Genomic DNA, 22,859 nt, shown 5'->3' on the forward strand with positions numbered 1-22,859 from the left:
GTTCGCTTGGCCAACTTTAAACCCTCGTATTTTGTTTGCGGTAATAAGAATTTGCATGTCAATGTAGGAGTCAGATACCGTTTTAAATATCACATAGGTACATATACCTAGGTTGTTTACCCCTTTATTCGTGAAAGTTAAGGATAATGGAGCATTCTGTTTGTGACTTATGTGATCTCACGACGCAGTTAAAGGGCTGTACAACATTTTTCGATGTTTATCTCCACAACGATCTTTACCTTTATGCACTTACACAACAAAATATTTTAGAATATAAATCTGTGCATATCCTTGTGTCCTTCTATCTACTCATAATAACATTCAACTGACCGTATATTGACATTTCTTTAATTAACAACAAATGTCATCTTTTGACAGCTGGCGGATCATTAAAAACAAATCTGGAAAAAAATCTGGTATCGGCAAGAAATAACAACTTCTTACAATATAATCACGACCCTAAGACAGGATAATATCAACCACATCCTTCATATTATTTATAAGAACGTATTACAAACATTTTCAAACGCAGTATTTTAAGCGCTTACAGATTCTGATTCCGAGGAGTTTAAGGGCTTACTATGTAAATGCAGAGTTAATTTTGCGGTAATCTGTTCGTATTTGCACGTATCGTGTGTATTCAACCGAGTTTGGTCGGGCTTCACGGGGCTTTAGGCTTTCATGCTAAAACACTGGTGCGACTTCATTATTGCATATACAGGCTGATTCGGGAGACGTGAGCAGGATCAAGCCTACGCATACAGTAAGTTATACACAACTGTTTCGTACCAGTATTAGTGAGATTAACTTTAATTTATTTTATACTGTTTAAAAAAATATTTATTTACGACATTTATGGTCACCCGCTTTGTTTTATCCACAACAAGTGCCAAATTGAATGTCATCGGAGTCTGGTTACTTTTGAGAAATCGTATCTCACTCAAGTGTGACATTTTATTTTCTTCATACTCAAAGTGCTATCATAACGGTTAAAAAGGTTTTATCTAATGTTAATGTTGTAGGGTATCCATGATTGTAGATAATTAAATTTGTTCTTACCAAGAAATATAACAACAGAAAAAAAGCGTGATTGTTTTACTTAAATGTTATGGTGAACGATTCTTTTACATTTACTGATTGTGTAGGCTTAGTCCTGCTCACGTCTCATGAATCACCCTGTGTAACAGCAAATGCGTTGAGTTTCATTTATTTCGGGATTTGGAAAATATAGCTCTTAATCCTTTGGATTTCCGCGTTGACGATGTTTTAAATCAATCACGACTGAAGTTCCTATAAATCAGTGTGTTCGATTTGGTCACTAGACGACGGCAAACGATGTTGATCAAACCTAGTTATGGTTTAATTCTGGTTTTGTTTATGGGATCCATGTGGAATTGTGGCATACCTACACATTGTGATTTTTGTATTTTCATTATTAGTCAATTTTAGGGTGTACCTAACCAATTTTACATGAAGGCAATACAAATCAATTACATACACACACACACACACACAGGATACATTTGGATTTATTTGTAAAAAAGAGAGTCCCTCAATCCTCTATAAGACGGGTTTCTAACATGTTGAAAAGAACTCCGTTTTCAACTTAATTATAAGAATCTGAAAAACTGAGGTGAGTTTTAAAACGGATGAGTCAAAAAACTCAAGTCTTAACTAACACTAAAGCTACGTCTTTAATGTCATCATAATACTGTGAGTAAATACACAATTAAGAGCCAGTGAGGCATAAAAGTATTAATGGAAATGAAAGAAAAGTAATAAAATGTCACCAACGGCCTCCTTCTTCGGGAAACATATTTGTATTAAATTTATTGCTTGGCTGTCATAACAAATCGTAATACAAGTCTGATAATCAGAAAAGCAAAACGATTTATGTTACCTACACAATAATAAAAGGGTAAATTTTATAAAAAATAAGTCCTATTCTATTATGCATTAGAAATTTGTTAAGAGACTGCGAGTTTCTTTACGGATCCGTATATTCTCTTATTTATCTAAATCGGCTAATAAATAGTTTTTATGACACGGTGGAACACACCACACAAACCTAACCTAACCTAACCTGCCCACACATCTACACCGTGTTTTTATTGAATTCCATTAACTTCGGGGTATGGTTAAGTACGTTTAAGAGAACTAAATGGCATAGTTAATTTTGAAAAAAAAAATATATTTTTTGCTTTTTTTTACAAAAAAAAAGTTAAAAAGTAATGTAAAGTAATGTAGCATATAGCGTTGTTGTAACACGGGCATTACATTTACTTCAACCAAACAATTGAAATCTGTGACATATCAATGTCATTTCGAACATCGATCGACCGAGATTGTACTTAAGTTTAGTAGCAAATGTATGAACTCATTCTAAACACTAATCAATATGTAAACCGGCCCTAAGGCAAGTGTACACGCTTGTAGAGGCCTTATAGGAAAAAAATAAATTATTGATTATCTGCGAAATGGAGTTCATTAGAATATCGGTGTCTTTGAGAAAGTTACTTAATTTAAGCTCAGGAATGCACCCTTGAAATTAACGGAAATAAAAAAAACACGGTGTATACATACATATTTGTCTACACGAACATTTTATTTATTTATTTCCCACACTTACAACATCTTCCCTTGGTCGGGTAAAAATGAACTGCCACTGTTTACGATTCATTAACAATTTTATTTTTGGAGGTGTTTACAGTAGTGGAGTGGAAATAGTATTTTAAATTGCTGTTTTAAAAACAATTTGTATAAAAGTTGGATGATACATAATTTCCAGACCACCCGTAAAAATGTGTATACGCAGCATAACCGTGCTTAACTTTTCAACCTCGTATCTCAAGTTATATCAGTGAATAAATGACCTTATTCAAACGGAATAGAATTCATATCACTCTTTTTATAACAGAGTTTAGAAAATACGCATTGGAAGTCTATTTGTTGGAATCACGCAACGTTAAACATACGACAAACGCATACATTGTGGCGAATGGCAATACATCTCGTGAGGTCGACATTTAAATGTAATGTACCTATGAAAAATAGGTCAAACAATAGAAAATATTTAGCTGGAAATACTACATAGGTATATTGTTACTTTAAAATATAGGTAGCTATGTTTTTAATTTTTTTATCAACTGTGCGCTAAAGGCTGTAAAATTATTACGGTACGGTACCTATTTCACTTCAAGTTTCTTTACAGTAACGAGAAAAGTATGTAGGTACCTACCTTTAATCAGCTTAAATAAAATGCTTCAAATAAAAATAACAACCAGGTCTAATAAGGCTTATTTAAATTTCTTAAGCGAGAATATTTAATTATATAATTCCTGATAATATAAAATAAGATCAAAACCATATCAAATTGTTAAATCAGAATGGGCTTCACTGTCCCAAAGCTTTAAAGCTTTTTATACCGAAATGGAACCTAAAAATTGGCTAGTAAATCCGTCGTATGAACTGCTAATTCAGCTGAAAGTCAGTCAAACGGTCATACGATCCTCTGTGCCGTTTATTGGCAATGCCGCTTAGCTCCGTATATAGCATTTGATTTTCCGAACGAGTCTAAGTACTGAAGGAAATGTCGCGTGAGCCGAGTACCGAGCTCAGGGATAAAGCGTAGATTACCTCCCAAAGACACGGCATTTTAAGCATATAAAAGATTTTTTTTTAAACGGGCTACTGACATAGTATTGAGTCGAGTATACGTGTTATCACGTATTATTAATACATGAGTACGCCCGTTTAAAATAATTGGAATATATGTCTCTCTGGAATTTTACAGTTAAAATATAAATAGACTCACGGTCACCACATAAGCGCTTTTTTTCTTATAACTTAACCTCTTCAACAACATTTTATATTAACAGCTCACGTGTAAACTTTGAACGTAAAGGATATTTGTACTAGTTAAGCCTCATCCTAGGCTATGTCGTCACTTTATATCTGGTGAAATTAAAGTCATTCGTTGGTTTGCTATAGTGCATTCTCCCATAGTGTAGATTATGAACACTTTTCTTTTAAATTTAAAGAATCGGTTTCTAGTAGGTATTAATTACCTCCAAGACTAGCATTCGTTAGAGGCACTCTGGTCCTGTTACAAAATAAGAGCAGTTGTCACAAATCTCTTTTGCTCCATCTAATAGATGGCATCTGTGCTGGGAATAAAGCAAAGAGAATTGGGTCGAGGCTCGTACATTTTGGAACAAAGCCAGCTCTGGTCGCGGCGATTTTGTTTTATTTTATAACTTAAATATTGCCTGACGCTGCTTTCTGGTTAATGATGGCGTTGTTCCATTTGAGGCTAAAGACATCAGTTCTGTTTCATTGAAAATGTTGTTTCTTGAGGTGATATTTTATAGAAACGGAATACATCTAAGATACATCAAGTAAAAATGTACTGTGGGTACAAAAGTACAAATATAAACACCACGTAAGTTTTTCACTCTAATATTCTATCTGCTTTTCTAAAATGTTTTATAAGCAAGAAATCCCAAGAAAACAGTTAAAGAAAATTCGGAAATGGTAAATTTATGAGGTGAAATTTCACTGTTCCTTACGCAGTAACGCTTAACAAGATAAATAAATGGAATTCTGAAAGCAAACACGGGAACGTTTCTCTAATTTGAAACGGGATGTGAATTTTGAATATCGCATGAGGTAAATTACTTATATCAATCTCATTGGAGTTGTACCTATACGCTCTGTCAGCGTTTATGGTAAGAATAAATATCATTAGAGGATTCCTTACAATTGTAATCCGACTTAAATGATCGTATTGCGGATGTAAATTGACAGAACATATTATTATTCTGAATATGAAAGTGTAAACTGACAGACGCTTGATAAAAGTATTTTATGATACCTATCCATATATGTATTTATGAGGTGTAGAACTATGAAAATAGATCGATACCGTAACGCGGTAATCTTATTAAATACACGCCCACAAAAGTGTTTTTCTACTCGTCCACTGCAATGCTTGAATTAAGACTTCGTATACCAAAGTGAAATCGCATACTTTTTTCACTATGGGACCCCAACTCAACTATAATATTTATTTCGATACAGTTTAGTCAACTATAATATTCATTTCGATACCGTTTAGTCAACTATAATATTCAGTATACAATAGTGATATAATCAAGCTTTTCAATCTCGTACCTTTACTTAGGCAACTCAGCAAGTTTCGTTGCCTAAACACGGTACTCGACTGAAAAGCTCTCCATTATATCACGATTGTATAAAATACTATTTAACCCTAACCATTAGTTCATAATAGACAAATGACAATAGGCTGTCTAATATTTTTATCATCGTTTCGTATTTAGTTACAGTTTCTACGTTGTTTCAATTAGAACGAAATCAAAATATTAACTTTTTGTTTCCAAAGTTTTTCTTTGTTTCGTCTCTGTATACATTTAAAGACTATTTTTCTTCCTTAGCTTCCTCTTGCAACCCTTTACACTCACAATATCAATCTTTTAAGTTATTCTTAGGATAAAATTATTTTACATATTAATTCGGGTTAAAAGTATTTTATAATACTTAATATAAGCTTTCTGAATCTTTCATGTTATAATTTCACCCAAAAAAGATTTTCAGCTAGGTAATTTTACTGTAATCCAAACATGCTTACAAACTTTTATATTTAGGTATATTTTCATTTGAGAAGGATTGTAAATAATTGAGACAGATTAGTAGAGTACAACAAAACAAGTTCCAACAATGAAACAAACTTGGAACGTTAAAATAAGATTACATGGGCGTTAATTTTACGAGTACGAATTTTACATCTCTTGGTGTTTGTGATAGTAAAGATTCGTTGATTTTAGGTACTAGATGTGTAAATTCTCATGTAGATGCCGCCGTTACGGCTCCGTACATAATGTGGTAACTCAGTTTATTAAATGCATTTACTTACCATAAAAAAAAAATTAAGTACATAACGCCATATTCAGCCGTCAAACTCGAGAGTACGTTTTAGGACTGGCACAGATTTTTACGAATGGTAGCTATATATGTCAATTGAAAGGAAATTCATTAATTAGTGCGCATTTATACCATAATAACTATGACTTAGAATAAAACAAGTCACTGAATAAGATGAGAAGGATTACTCAACAAGCTAATACCATGTTTAACTACGTATTTCAGTAAGTCTGTAGAAACAGGCAATGTTAGTTTTGTTCAGCACCAAAAATGTAATCTAATCCTATACAAATATTAACTGAGTCCACTCTCAGGCATCGTTATTATTGGCCTATTCGACTCATAAGAATGAAGAGTCGTGACCTGCTGGCTATTTGTTCATAAGAAAAGTTGATAGGTACTTGATTACCACTCTGATAAGGGAATATGTCTATTACTACGTGAAACCTCAACATTTTTTACCCCCTCCCTCGTCTCGTTTCGTCGTAACTCAAAAATGCGACTGTGAGTTTGTGAGTTTCAAATGCGCTACAGTAGGGTCGATAGTCGTTATATGTATGCAGCACTGGTCGAAACTGCGCCACTCCATTTTTTTTAATTCCTAAAAATTCCTTAAAATGCTTAAGACGCCTAAAGGATTATAATGTAAATATTAGGGATGTACCGACTAGTCGGGAAAGCCGACTATCCGGCCACATTTGTAGTCGGCGATTAGTCGGCGATTAGTCGGCAAAAAAGGCCGATTAGTTGGCCTATTATTAATTACAGAAAGCAAGACATAAATAAAATAAAAAGCCAATAATTAATCAAATGTTACATGCCCATTTTACTCAAATACGTATTTAGGGTACACAATGAGCTTGTGTTCATATTAAACTCATGTATAGGTAAGTATGTGGGTGTATTGTCGCAGTAGCACAGATTAACATCTTTCAGTTGATAATGTTGATATTATTATTGTAAGCGCGACGACGCAAGGAGCAAAAAAATGTTTTTCTAATGCACCCGAACTTGAATAAATCTACTACAGTTGCCATGCGAATGTAATCTTTATCGGGAAGTAACGAATAATCGTTACTTCCCGATAAAGATTACATTCGCATGGCAACTGTAGTAGTGAGAATTCATAAGAATTTGGCCGACTAGCCGACTAGTCGGCCGACTAATCGGCCATCCGAGCGCCGATTAGTCGGCTAGTCGGCTAGTCGGCCAAAACCATAGTCGGTACATCACTAGTAAATATTCTAAATGCTATGGTATACGCTATTAAAGAAGCATTCACGTAAGTCCAATTTGCTAGCTTGTTCTTAGGTACATGATGTATACGTGTGTACGTTTTGGTCAAATTATAATGTCAAAGTTTCAATTATTAACGAAGATCTGTAATTGAAGATACATCTCTTTATATTGGGCTTGACATGTCTGTCCTGAGTTCAATAAGTCCGCCAGCAAGCCTACTCAATTTGGACCTAATCTAATCTCAGTTCAGTCGACGTATTTCTGAAATAATTCAAGGTCCAGACAGTGGGAAAAAGAGCTTACACGTGTTTCTATCGCTAGACCCGGATTTGAAAGCGTAAGTCGTGTAGGGACTGATGGGACTGTACTGATACTGTATGAGTGATGGTGATGTTGCTACGCGGAAATATTGTAATACTGAAGGGACAAAGCTAATTTTACGGTTTAACTCACGTGTTAGTGACTCGCGCGACATGTTTGCGAGTGCCTAAAAATTAAGATTAAGACGAAACAGGAGCTGAGATTTAAATATTTTAGGTAAATATACCCGTCTCCCTAACGGAAGCGGCTCCTTGACAATATTAATCTGTGTTGAAAAAATCATTCAGTCCTCTAGCTTTAAAACCCACGGAGGAAACAGTCGAGTACGTTTGTATGGAGAAATGACCACTCCTGTTGCCTTTTAAGAGGGACTATAGGATATTCGTAGTTTTCTGGTAATCCTGCTAATATTGCAAATATATAATACGAGTATGTATGATTGGATGTTTCTTAAGATGACATGCGGATGACGACTACAGCAGACATTACTGTTTCAACGTTACTACTCGTAAATGATTGACGGATTAAAAGTCCTAATCGCAACACCAATGCAGCAACGATTTATTGATCAGTGATATAAATTTATCAAGTTAGAGGTTTACGAGAAAACCAGTAATGACGAAGTTCTGATATTCACACTAATGTTACCGATTCAACTGTAAGTATAACTGAAGTAACTATGTACCTATAGAGGGCAGAGCTAAAACTTCTTGAAATTTAAGACCTTAAGGTTTCGCAAAAAACTTGAATCGCATCAACTTTACAATGCACTTGACACCTGTCTTGTAAAAAGTAAACAAACTTCTGTCATTGTATATTTTTATTAACAAAATAGCAAAAAATGGCAAATGGCAAAAAACGGAACCCTGATAGATTCGTCATGTCTGTCATGTCACGTCTGTCTGTCTGTCCGTCCGTATGTCACAGCCACTTTTCTCCGAAACTATAAGAACTATACTGTTGAAACTTGGTATGTAGATGTATTCTGTGAACCGCATTAAGAATTTCACACAAAAATAGAAAAAAACAACAAATTTTGGGGGTTCCCCATACTTAGAACTGAAACTCAAAAAAAAAATTTTTCATCAAACCCATACGTGTGGGGTATCTATGGATAGGTCTTCAAAAATGATATTGAGGTTTCTAATATCATTTTTTTCTAAACTGAATAGTTTGCGCGAGAGACACTTCGAAAGTGGTAAAATGTGTGTGTCCCCCCCCCCTGTAACTTCTAAAATAAGAGAATGATAAAACTAAAAAAAATATATGATGTACATTACCATGCAAACTTCCACCGAAAATTGGTTTGAGCGAGATCTAGTAAGTAGTTTTTTTTTAATACGTCATAAATCGCCTAAATACGGAACCCTTCATGGGCGAGTCCGACTCGCACTTGGCCGCGTTTATACAGATTAGCAGTAAAAATAAATATCTTTTTTTATTCTGATAATATCTTTTCAACATTCCCGGGAATATGAGATTTCCCGGATTTCCCAGTTACATTACTATGTTGGACTATCGCACTTACGCACGTAAGCTTATCAACGGCGATTTTGCTTATCTCCATGTTAAAACAATGAAAGTCGAGTCGGTTTTAAAAATATTCCTTTGGGCCGTGCGTGACAGCGTTTTATAAAAAAACTTTTTTATTCACACACTCTTTTTTCGGCTTTGTGGGCCAATGGAAGTTTTAATGAGGGATAAAACATCGAGGAGGTAATTAAGTATTGAAATGAAACATTTTATGGAAATACGTCTTTGTGCCGTAAATAAATCGTTAATAGTGTTTCCAACTCCATAATTGCTCTTGGACAGCAATTTGTATAATTTCCGTTACTATTAATTTCTTTGACTTTTATTTTCATATTATGAATTTATATAAGGGATGTACCTAACTAGTAGGTAGACTATTTTGTTAATTAAAGTATGCCTCTAAATATTACCCATCACCAAGGTTTGTTTGAAATTGTTAACTTAAAGCATTTTATAATGGGTAAGTACTTTTTTATTCACCATTTTGAATATAATTAAAAATAATACGATGTACGTTGATTGAAACTCGTGTCAGAATACCTATTCTTATTCCACGAAATATTGGAAAATATATTTTAACAACCATTTATTATGATTAAATGCTGGCGAAGTAATAATTATTCCATTCTTGAAGCACAAAGTACCTACAGCTTTTTGTCGAGTATATTTCAATCTTACAAATTAATCTGACAGCTCTTTTACTTTATAAAATCTACTTATTTTATAATAAATAAATAAATAATAAATAAATATTAATGGACATTTTTACACAAATTGACTAAGCCCCACGGTAAGCTCAAGAAGGCTTGTGTTGTGGGTACTCAGACAACGATAGATATAATATACCTAAAAATACTTAAATACATAGAAAACAACCATGACTCAGGAAGAAATATCTGTGCTCATCACACAAATAAATGCCCTTACTGGGATTCGAACCCAGGACCGCTGCTTCACAGGCAGGGTCGCTATCCACTAGGCCAGACCAATGACCAATGGCCAGACTAATGTAAACTTACTTTTGATGTTATGTTAAATATTAAGAACAATTTCTCGGCGGAAAAATCTCTAAACTATAATTTATTTTAAAAGTAAATAAAAAATATGTTATATTTGTACGGAACCCTCGGTGGGCGAGTCCGACTCGCACTTGTCCGGTTTTTTCTTGAAAACGACACTTTATTTAAATTAAAAAGACGTAATTGCTGCGAAGGTTTCGCCCTTCTGCTAGTATGGGTTTTAATTATTGGACCCTCTCATTATGCGTGCTTGACAAGTTTTTAGCTGGTTTCTTTCACGTCTTCATTCATCACTAACTTCTAAGATGGCTGAAGTTAGTACACAAGAGGCAATAAAACTGAGGAATGACTAACTGCGAAGTTGTTTTTATTAGTCAACTAGCGACCCGCCCCGGCTTCGCACGGGTTAACAAATTATACATAAACCTTCCTTTTCAATCACTTTATGTATCTAAAAAACCGCATCAAAATCCGTTGCGTAGTTTTGAAGATCTAAGCATACATAGGGACAGGCAGACAGCGGGAAGGGACTTTGTTTTATACTATCTAGTGAAGTGCATCTATGTGTGGTGATTTAATAAAACCATACATACAAAGCTGATGTGTATATTACTTAATTTAATATTGTGGAAGGAATGACTTATATAAACCATAACAACTTCCCTGCCTGTGTGGTCTTGTGTATCTTACGGCTTTACAAAAACACTTCCTCTCGTTGGCAAGCTTCTAGAGTGTTTTTGCAATGCCGGAGGTTACAGGGGACGCAAATTGCGTACGGTAGGTACGGTAGGTACCCGCCGAATTTAAGAGAGAGCCGAGCGGCAAAGGCTGGTCGCCCAAATTAGGCCGTCTATGCCATGTACTCATCGTCATTTACGGATCTCTATTGTTTCCCAAAAAGTTTTAAGTCATAATGTATGTTTGTCCGCATTTTCGTTAGTCATAATTTGTTTGATTCAGAAACGCGTAACTTTTCAGAGTTGCCATAAAACAAACCTAATCTAACCTAACCTAACCTATCTACAGGATAACCTTACGAAAATCATGAAAAATTAACGGTTTCAATTTTAGGACTAATGATAATATGACAAACAATACATTATGACTTAAAACTTTATGTCACACAACGGGACCCCTCCTTTTACATTATTGACAGATGTTTTAAGAAACATCTATACGTAGGGTCCAGCATTTTCAACCGCCATTGTGGTTTCTGAATAACCAGCCATGTCTAAAATGATGTTTCTTTGCCATCAGGTATCCTGGATCCGCAAACGCGACCTCCACATCCTCACCGTGGGCGTCCACACATACAGCAGCGACGCGCGGTTTGCCGCGCTGCACACCGACGGCACGGACGAGTGGACGCTGCGCGTGGCGCCTGCGCAGCCTCGTGACTCAGGCGGCTACGAGTGCCAGGTCTCCACGGAGCCCAAGATCAGCCTGTCCTTCAGGCTCACCGTTGTTGGTAAGTTCTTTCATTCTTTCCTTTCTTTCTTCCTTCATCTTGCTAGTTGATTTCTTTCAACCTCTCTTATTTTTTAAGGAAAATTCCTCTCTTATTTTTTAAGGGATTTGTTAAGGGAAATTATTTCCTCTTTATTATTTACTAGCGACTCGCCCCGGCTTCGCGCGGGTTAAAAATTATAGAAATAAGGTTAACAATTTAAAAATAAGTTACGGCAAATATGTAACAATTATGAATCTAATACAATCATTTATGTTCTTCTGCTTTCATAATTGTTTTTGATTTTTAAAAAGCGTTTTTCAATTAAAAGACATGTCAAGATCGCTTACGTTCTTGCAAATTCTTTCTAATGCTAAAAAAACGAACTATATCTATTAAAATAACCGCATTAAAATACGTTAAAGATCTAAGCATACATAGGGACAGATAGACAGCGGGAAGCGACTTTGTTTTATTCCCTTCTTCCTTTTGACACAATCTCCTTTCTTCTTTTCTTGGGTTCGTACCTCAAAATGAAAAAAAAAAACGGAACCCTTGTGTTGTCCTAACGTCCGTCCGTCCGCCTGCCTGTAAAGATCCGATACGGCCTTAAACTATAAATATAAAAAATATATATCTTATTAATGAAAAATGTAACAGCATTTTCATATTACTCGTTTTAAATATCGAGTGTAGCAATGTTATATTATGTTTTCATTATTTGTATTCGCTGGAAAATGTTATATTAAAACTCGCATTTCCACTGAAAAATGTTCACGGAAAAATACTTACAAAAGGAATCCAATATCCCACCAACACTAATAAAATAACAACCAAACAGAAACCTGGGGTGTAACAATGGCACGTATTTGTATAAATACGTGCCCGCAACTGCATAAATTGCTTGCAATTATTGTAACAACTACATTTTTATTACATACGTGCTTCGATCAACACGGGCTTCCGACACATCGGAAGGGATAGGCCCAAGCGATATCTTGACATTCAAATCATTCTGCCATTTTTCGCGGTGGGGAACGTGCACACAGTCGCATTTCTTACATTTTTACATACAAAATCCAATCTGTAATGACGACACAAATACACAGAAAATGACACCCTACACAGACAAATCTTGCACACCTCGATCTATTTTTGTGTACGGACGAATCACAAGTGTCACAACACGCACACTAGCACATTTTCGTCAAAGAATTTTATTGTTTTCTGAGAGATGAGAAGTCGGATTTGTCGCTCGACCGATCCGAAATTTGTACTGGGCGAGCAAAATCGATAAATCCAGCAATTACATGAGACTAAAATATAATAATTGTTTTTAAATGTAATTAAACGTATGACATGTAAAAAAAATATTACATGTGAAGTGTAACACCTTCTTTTTGTAAATTTGATTTCCCCGACCTCTTTTTACAACAAAAAACCGAGCAATTAGGCATTTTTTCAGCTGCTGTGTTCACTCGCGCGTCTGGACTCGGTCTAGTTTAAAATCCGAGCGCAACTAGTTTTATTACCCGCGCTAGATCAGATCAGTTGATCTTGTACCTAGGCAGAGGGGAAATAGTGCGAATGCCGCATCCCTTCCGTGTTGATCGAAGCATACGTGCGATTCTAAGACAAATAACTCGACTAAAATGTATAGAAAGTCACTCTTGATCTAAGATTTGGACTAATCACCTTGTTTAAGTGGCTAAGATGGCCGACTCCTTATCATTTGTCACCATGGCTGTCACGTTCTAACAAATATGTAAGTGCGAAAGTGACGCATAGCATGACAGGTGATAAAAATGCGACCATGATAGCTGGTCTGGTCCTAAAGAGGCAGTGAAGATAAACGGTAAGAAATATATAGATAAAGTTCTTAAAAAAACGACTGTTTATAACAAAGTAAAGAAGGTACCTATAACCACAGAATAAATAATAGTACTAAGTACAGAAGACTCACTCTCTAACAAAACGCGTCTGTCACGATCAGCACAGATATGGCCGTTAGGTGGCGACAGCGCCACGCGCGGCTTATGGCATTCCCTAAAATTGGGGCCGGAACGGATGTACTTTTAGCTACCTGTAGCAAAGCAACGAAATCGCGGAGTGAGACACGCCTGCTATAACCACCTATAACTTACTATCTTCGCATAAGTATTATAGAAGAATATCAATATCTGGTATCGGAAGTGTAAAACGAACGTCCATTAGAACGTGATAGTAATTTTCTCGGACTTTTAAATTGGTGCACATTGTTGCAGTGTCGAAGGCGGAGATCCTCTCGGGGCCGGAGCTGTTCGTGCGGGCCGGATCCGATATCAACCTCACGTGCATTGCGAGGCATGCGCCGGATCCGCCCAGGTAAATAAATATTTTCAGGTTATTTTTGCACACATTACACACAGATACACATTACACTTTTCTCACCTTCGTCACCGGGCACGGCATTCTCCTGCCAGCTATGCGGTCGCGGCTGCCGCTCTAGCATTGGACTTACTAGTCATTTGCGGAAGTGACGCACTCTTATGGACGCTGTATAAACAATCACTTTATTGATGTTACAGCCCAATGAATGACACACAGAAAGATATTGTCGGAGTTGAAGTTACTATATTATCATATTTTTTTTTGGGGTATCCTTATTTATTTATTTTTAACAGACAACACCGCCTATATTAAAAAATAAACACCTTATAGACTAACATAGATATACATTTTATAAACTTAAAACTAGAAACATGAACACTGATGTTGATGATAAAGCCACCAATTGAAGGTATCTCTGTTTGGCCCTATGGTTGACTGGTAGAGAATGCCATTTGGCATTAAGTCCGCCATTTGTACATTGTTGTTTATATTTTGTGCAATAAAGTCTAAATAAATAAATAAATAAAGGTGTCCTGTCCTCAATGCTCGGATAACTATTAATATGTTGAGGACATTATCATTTTTTATTTAACAATAGGTACATATAGTTTTGGCAAAAAAAAAAATATAAATAATATTTTTGTATTAAAAACTTTTTTTTTCTGAAAACTTCTACCTAGCTCTCGCAGATTCTAGCCTCGTAGATGAAACTCCGCTACGGGTAATGTATGTAGTACAATCTACTAGATATCAGTCACCAGGACTATGCAGTGTCGAAGGGGATACTCTGGGGGTTGCTCATACGTGCCGGCTCGGTATTAACTTGACGTGCATCGTGAGCCAAGTCCCGGGCAGAGGTAATGGTGCGGTAGCCCAATCAACGACTACTAGACCTATGGTACTATAATGGTACTTACTACCTATGGTATTTTATAATTGTTGATGTGTTTTTTTTGCTTGTATGTAAATTCCGTGTTGACTGAATAAACTAAACTAAGACTAAGACTAAATGTTGACTAAATGGGTAAAACCCGACCCGAAAAAAAAAACTAAAATATATTGGCACTTAACTATTTTACAGAATTTTAATAAAATTATGTTACTGACGGGTACAGAGTAATTAATAAACGTCTGTGTTTGTTACCTAATTATTAAAATTAAAGCCAAACTCCAATACTATCAATCAATAGCCTTACTTGTCGACTTCACCGATAAAACTACAAGATCTAAATTGTGTGTGACAAATTATGTAGATTATCAGATAAATTAAGATAAACAAAAGCTTAAAATATTTTCAGTTTTTTTTAGGGATTTACATATGTACATATTTACATTTCAAACGCCTGACAGGGCTATGCCAACGTACACTGACATCAGAATAATATTTGAATCATGTTATTTATACATTTTATAATTTAACGTGCTTCTCGCCCGCGCCAATACATGTACGGACAAGTACAGGATAACTCAACGACATCAGTTAGATATAATTCTGCTATCAGTCTACCCACGAATTTGCCTGTTAGTAACTATTTGTTTTTTTTCTTACACCTGTGTTTTCTCCTTGTCCATTGGAGTATGGCTTTTTGCCGAGTTGAGCTCGCCCGTAATTGGAAAAGATGAGGTAGTTCGCTCCATTAACGTCCCCCAAAGAAAAAGGGGGAACATGTACGGAATTCACACGTTTCCATGACGTTTGCTTTTAGTCAGCAGTATTGACTTAACTTATGATACGGAAGTAGGAAATGGTAGAGAGATAAAGACAATAAATGTGTTAAATACAACTACAAATGGTTTATTCGTAGTTCAGTCGCCATCAAATACATCGGAGCGGCCAAGGTGCTCACAAATATCTGAGCACGCCTCTATTGTCGAGGCGTTAGAGTGCTTGTTCAGATATTATGAACACCTTGGCCGCTCCGATGTATCTGATGGCGACTGTTCATATTATTGATATCAAGTTTTCAGGTAGGAGTGCAACTCTTCTGGCAATTAGGGCCAATTTTATATATATAAAATATCGACAGTTCCCTTCCAACCATGAGAATTATGCGTTTGGGGAACAGTTACTCATCTCGTTTTTCATAAAACTTATAAAACCTTTGTTAAGTTTTGTCTCTTTCTAACAAATACAAATATCAAAATGACCACTGAACTAAATAATTATGCACAACATCTTTACATTGTAGATCTATGGAAAAAAACTAAACTTGTAGGATAGGTAGTAATAGAACAGATTTACATTTTATTTAACACTGATAAACTTTCACGATTTTTACACATTATTAAATTGTACAACGGGACTTAATCGCGTATCTAGGTTTTAAAATTTACCTCCGACGCTTCAAGGACGGCGTTGTCCCCGTGGTCTCGGAGAACCACCACCACTAGCAATATTAAGCACGGCCGAAGTTGAAAGCTACAAGGATCCTTCAAATTCAAAATTCTGAAACTAATCTACACTAAGCCCGTACCCGAGTCATTGACAGTGTCAAAACTGACATAAACGCTTTCGAGAACGTAATTTACTTTCTATGCATCTCGCTTGTACTAATATGCGAGTACGAGCGAGACGCATAGAAACTTAGAAAGTAAATTACGTTCTCGATGACGTTTATGTCAGTGCTAAACTGGTGGTAGTGTAATCGTACCGACACCACCTAAATAACTTCGAATACTGTACATTTGGCTTGCCTGTCAAAACTAATTTAGTAGGTACCATCTATATAAATGGAATTATTACTTAATATAGATTAATTATAACTCGTCATTCATCTAACAAGTTTCAAAATAGCTTCGCAAATATAATTAATTTCGTAGTCACTACTAATTAAAATTAAGAGTTTGGGTCTATTTTGAAGTTATAAGTACATAATAAGCTTAAAAACTTGGTTAAATTTTAAAGTAAAAACTGAGGATGACTGGTAATCATTTTAGTTGAAGTACCTAATTGTGTTTTTTCGGGTTTAAAAGTATTGCAAAAAGCAAATGTTCAGATTCGGATTCAGGTTGGCCATTGCCAACCTCATGACATCACATCACACATCATTATGTCAAAAATCAAAATTCGTGGCAGCGACGTTGATTTTGACATTTTCAGTAGCAATGCAGTCGACAGTACGTAATGTCACCTTGCAAATACTACGGCAGTCATGCCGCCGAGTGCATTACTGCAGGAAAAGTCAAAAAGGTAATTTTTATCAAGAAGTTCATATTGAATTTGACATTTCCTGCAAATATATGGCCGACTAGTTAGGTCAGCTCATTCCGTTGCCGGACACCAGGCAGCTCCAGCATCTCCTGATGATGCCTCAAGAAAACACGTGTCAAGTTTAATTAGCAAAACAATATTTTTGTTTTTTAATAGAGCGCATCGTAAAATATCATCCTCATACCACGTGACATCTCTCAAGACCTCACACGCCTTATTTGAATAAACTTTAAAGAGCCATCCTCAAGTACTGCCTACTTATATACTGCTTTTCTTCCAGCTTCATCTACTGGTACCGCGGCCCACATGTGGTGAACTACGCGCAGCGCGGCGGTATTAGCGTCGAGACTGAACAACGCACGCGCACCAGCAGGCTGCTAATTGCGCGCGCCGCACCTAGAGACTCCGGGAACTACACTTGCGCTCCGAGCAGCTCTGGTTAGTACTTTCATGCCTGCGTAGCGACCTTTCTAGCGACTTTCACCAAGGGCATAAACGTCAAGACTGAACAACAAATGCGCACCAGCAGGCTGGTGATCGCGCGCGCTGCACCTATAATAGAGACTCCGGGAACTACATTTGCGCTCCAAGCAGTTCTGGTTAGTTATTTTATGCCTACCTAGCGACCTTTCTAGCGACTTTCACCAATGGCATCAGCGCTGAACACCTAACGCGCACCAGCAGGCTGCTGATGGCGCATTATTGCAGACTTATTTTAGTCAACTATCTAACCAAGTCACACATAAACAGACTAAGCTACCCATTTACTGGTGTGACCGACCAACCTACACCCAATCAATCGATCGACTATATGATCTCTTATCAACTAATCAAATCATCTAAACAACTACCCATCAATGAATCGCTTAACTGTGAAGAAAATCACCTATGAATTAAAAAGACAGAAAATTGTACCACTCATACGTTTAAGACTTCTTTGGCAAGGGCGATACGAATAGGTATATCAAAGCTGAGCTGTTTGTTGGGTGAAAATGGTGAAATATGTGATTGTGTGGATAAAAAAGGTAAACCAATTTTACGATACGAGGCATGGGTAACGCGCCAAGCCACTTTTTAAAGCTCAAGGTCACCGACAAGAATACATAACTTTCCTTAAATGAGGTCAAACGAGTTGTAAAGGCAGCCGTGTAATTCTAATAAGCTAAGTGCGTGCGGGCAAATAGAATTCTTTCAGAAACCAGTGAAACGTTTCTTCTCGATTTCTGTAATATTTATGCGTTGTCGGATAGCTATGTAGCCATTGTGTTACTTTTGTTTGCAAGAGTGGCATTGGTTTCGCTATGGGACATTAATTAATAATGTCAAATAATAATAAAAAAGTGCCTGACAGGTTTCAATCTTTGCAACAATCAAGATTCCACTTTTCGAACCGCTTGCTACGCTCGTGTTATCTATACCAGCACAAGGGTTAAACAACAACTTTGCCCCCTTTATTAAAAAATATCTGATTCCAATAGCCACGTTCCCAAGCAGTTTCTGTCACCTCCTCCCATCTACCCCTAAAACCCCCATCTCTTGCTCGAGAACTGGCAAATTAACTTTAAGACCTAGTCCTAAAACTAATTCGCTTATATATTATAAGGGTTTGAATGCCTATTGCTTAAACATTCAAAATTTTATTTTATTTTATCTCCAACCATTTTGCTAACAGCCTTTCAGTTTTATAATACCTTAAAATCTCGTTAGAATTTAAGCCTTATGTTCGATATTTTTGAAAAGCTTAAAAATAAATTTCAATATGCCTTTTATATTCGGGCGTTCAGGACTTCACGACCTTTTGCTCAAATTAAAATATCGTTTCAACGTTAACACAAATTCGATTGCCTAAGTAAAACATTTCCTTTCCTCCCTAGTACTTAAAATCATTATTAATAATTGTTAAATACTTCAAAAGTAGCTGGACTGTTGTAATAGCAGTTAATAAAGATGAAACGGAATCTTTATCAAGGCGGAACGGAATTGTTAGGTACCTTATAATCGTAAAATTAACCCAGGAATTATAAAACATTTTCATTGACTTTCTTGAGTGTTATTTCAATTGCTTAACTTATGCAAATATTTTAGGTTTTCCAGTATAAGAACGTTCTTAAATGATCCATTGTTATTTTCTTTGTGGTCATAGTACACTGAATTTACTTCTTGATTTTTGTACTCTCATCAGCAGAGTTATCTTCTAAAGCTACTACAAGTTTCAAAATGAAACATAATAGAAAAAACCGGCCAAGTGCGAGTCGGACTCGCGCACGGAGGGTTCCGCACCATCAACAAAAAATAGATCAAAACAAGCAAAAAAAAACAAGCAAAAAAACGGTCACCTATCCAAGTACTGACCCCGCCCGACGTTGCTTAACTTCGGTCAAAAATCATGTTTGTTGTATGGGAGCCCCACTTAAATCTTTATTTTATTCTGTTTTTAGTATTTGTTGTCATAGCGGCAACAGAAATACATCATCTGTGAAAATTTCAACTGTCTAGCTATCACGGTTCGTGAGATACAGCCTGGTGACAGACGGACGGATGGACGGACAGCGGAGTCTTAGTACGTAATAGGGTCCCGTTTTTACCCTTTGGGTACGGCACCCTAAAAAACCTGAGTATGATTTTTAAAATTTTTTCTTTATTTCAGAAATTGTCAAGGAAGTCTATTCATTATACTGAATAGACTTCCTTGACAAATACCATCTATCAGTAGTCAACAGTGACATATTTTTCATATTTGTATTTCATAGTTGACTACTGATAGATCGTATTTAGATATATAAGAAATTACTTTGTGAATAGACGTCATAGTTACATACAATGACTACATTACTACGCTGGGTAAAACTAGGACGACCATGCAGACGTTAATTTTCTACTGAACAAAACTTTCCTAAAACCAAGGCTCGGAACCGGTTTTTTCTTCATACAAAAAATACCGGTATTATTTCGTTCTTTTTCGTTCATTGGTTTATTATTTCATTTTTAATGGGACAATCTAATAATACGAAGGTGTTACCTAAATACATACATGATTCCTGCCTACGTAAAGAGCGTAAAATAATTAAAAATACTGGGCTATTTTGGGTTTTACAAAAAAACCGGTTCCGAGCCCTGCCTAAAACTTGGCTTGAAGTGGCAAAACAGAAAAGTGGTATTCTCTGGTATCGCAAGCCAACGTCCTAGTTTCTTTTATTTTAGTTTATACTGGTTGTCCCGAAGGCTCGATTCGCCCAAGCTCGGCGAGAAAAAGGGAACATACGGCCTGCACTGGTCGTAATTTGTCCCGGATTTCGAGATTTCCGGGTACTGCGAGTCAGCTTTTTTCTGTAACAATTTGAATGCGAAGCGTTAACTTTTTGCGTTAATCTCCCCTCTGGGCTTTCAGCTTTGCATTTATTACCATAGCCACAGAATAAATAATAGTACTAAGTACAGAAGACTCACTCTCTAACAAAACGCGTCTGTTACGATCAGCACAGATATGGCCGCTAGGCGGCGACAGCGCCACGCGCGGCTTATGGCTTTTCCCAAAATTGGGGCGGAACGGTGTTTTAGCTACCTGTAGCAAAGCGACGAAATCGCGGAGTGAGCCACGCCTGCCATAGCACAGTTATAGCTGTAGGTTATTTCAACAAAACTACAAGAATATAAGCGCTGAACCCTGATGTTGTCCCTTTTAAAAAGATATGTACACATAACAAATCAAACCTAATGTACAGAAATAGAAAATTGTTTTCAGGCTTCAACGTAATACAACCCAAATATTTATAAACTAGAGCGCGACCTAATAAATATTACTTCTTATAAAGAATGGACGCGTACCAGACCTACTCTAAGATAAGCCGAGTCATTTCTGCCGTAGTCGTGCGTCATATACCTAATTTGGACGGGGTTATAAAACATCTGAAACGCCAAATAGTGGTAATAAAGTATGAATGGGAAAGGTCAGCTATTCACGGAGGGAAAGAGAAAGTTGCTTAATTACTTAACTTATCGTACGACATGGTAACGACATAATGCGATCCTACGATAACGGAAATTGAATGTTATATTCGTAGAGGAATGGGATGTTAGGTATCAACTATTTGAATATTACACATGGTGCGTCTAAGGAAATAGGTACCCATCAAAAACATTACATGTAAAATAAAAAGGTGCAAGTCTCGCAACGCTTCTACTACAAAAAAGTTTTGAGATGTAATCTGAAACCAAGTCGGTTATTTTAATCAGTGCCAGGGGGTGTTAAAACCGTATCAATAAGATATATTTAATTTGTAATACGTAAAATGACTTGGCCATCGCACGGCTGCATAATGACATAAGGATCATCGTCACCTATTAAAAATAATTCTAATTGAACATAACGCTAGTATAGCGCTAATTGCCAAGCCAAGCAATTACAAATTAAAGATATTATACGGTTTTAACACCCCCTGGCACTGATTAAAATAACCGACTTGTTTCACATTACATCTCAAAACTTTTTTGTAGTAGAAGCGTTGCGAAACTTTAGCAAGAGATCTAAGGTTCACCACCTTGCATTTTGGAGACAAAGCAAACTGCTTGGAACAGGTGTTCCTGGGGATGATCTGAGCTGATTTAGCCCGGTTGCCGAGAGGTCCCTCCCAGCAGGTGGGCAGGGGAGGGGGGGGAAAAGTGCCTCCGGCGCGCCTCACTCTAAATTTTATATCTGCATACATCTAGCAACTATATCAAGTTTGGTGTCTTTTTCGTATAATTCGAGGATGGAGAATTCATTTCTGTGACTAAACTTTCACTCACCCATACAAAAAAATCGAGAAATTCAAAATTCCAAAAAAATCTTTACACTTTTTTTTTCGAAAATCCTCTACAAAACTAAAACTACGAGGATTTTCTCTACAAAAAAAATACCTGTCAATAGCCTAGTTATCCTTATATATAGAATAGTAAACTTCTCAATCATTTTTCTTTTATAACTCTGTAAAAAAAATTATTTATGTCGCGCGGCGTACCTGCATTGTAAGAGCAGTATGCAGCTTTTAGGATTTTTAAGTATGTTTTGATGGTTTCTTATAAGTTATTATGCTTCTTTTTGTAGATTACATTAATATATTACTTCTGGACGTGATATATATGCAAATATAAATGAAATATATAAATAATAATAATAAGTGGCAGCACAATTCCAACAAGCCCTCGAGCTTGGTTATCTCCCACCTTCCTTAACAACTGGTGTCACCTTCCTGCTCTTCAAGTCCGGTAGTACCACGGAAGCAAAAAACTACAGACCCATCACATGCTTGCCTACACTCTACAAGCTCCTTACATCCATTTTGAGAGCAAAAATCAATGCGCACATTGTCGCAAACAATATTTTGGCTTCCGCTCAAAATGGATGTAGGGTTGGGTCCCGTGGTACTAAAGAGCTCCTCCTCATAGACATGACCATATGCCAACAAATCCGGCGGAACAAGGGGGCCCTCTCAGCCGCTTGGATTGACTATAAGAAGGCCTATGATTCAGTGCCTCATTCATGGCTGGGGAGGGACTTAGAGCTGTATAAAGATGATGCAGCTTTGAGAGCCTTCCTAAGCGCGTGTACCACAGTCCTTCGTCAACCAGGAAACGGGGATGACCGCTCTGGCCCGCAGGATTTTATAAGGATTGAGCGAGGAATCTTTCAGGGTGACAGTCTGAGTCCCCTGTGGTTCTGCCTAGCTCTGAATCCCCTCATGAACCTCACCCTGCTGAAAGATTTGGGACTAGGTTGCCGGCTTCGGAGAGAGGGTGAAGT

At 36.6% G+C, this 22,859-nt stretch overlaps 1 protein-coding gene across 1 annotated transcript in view; it reads left to right on the plus strand.

Moving 5' to 3' along the window:
* Positions 1 to 22,859, plus strand: part of LOC134656438 (limbic system-associated membrane protein-like) — a 97,519-nt gene that overhangs the window by 66,384 nt on the left and 8,276 nt on the right. The window contains exons 4-6 of the mRNA XM_063511971.1: positions 11,310 to 11,520; positions 13,764 to 13,863; positions 17,361 to 17,518. Of these exons, the coding sequence (XP_063368041.1) occupies positions 11,310 to 11,520; positions 13,764 to 13,863; positions 17,361 to 17,518 (469 nt within the window). The remainder of the gene's footprint in view (positions 1 to 11,309; positions 11,521 to 13,763; positions 13,864 to 17,360; positions 17,519 to 22,859) is intronic.

Source organism: Cydia amplana, chromosome 18, assembly GCF_948474715.1.
Source record: "Cydia amplana chromosome 18, ilCydAmpl1.1, whole genome shotgun sequence".
In the NCBI taxonomy this organism is placed as follows: domain Eukaryota; kingdom Metazoa; phylum Arthropoda; class Insecta; order Lepidoptera; family Tortricidae; genus Cydia; species Cydia amplana.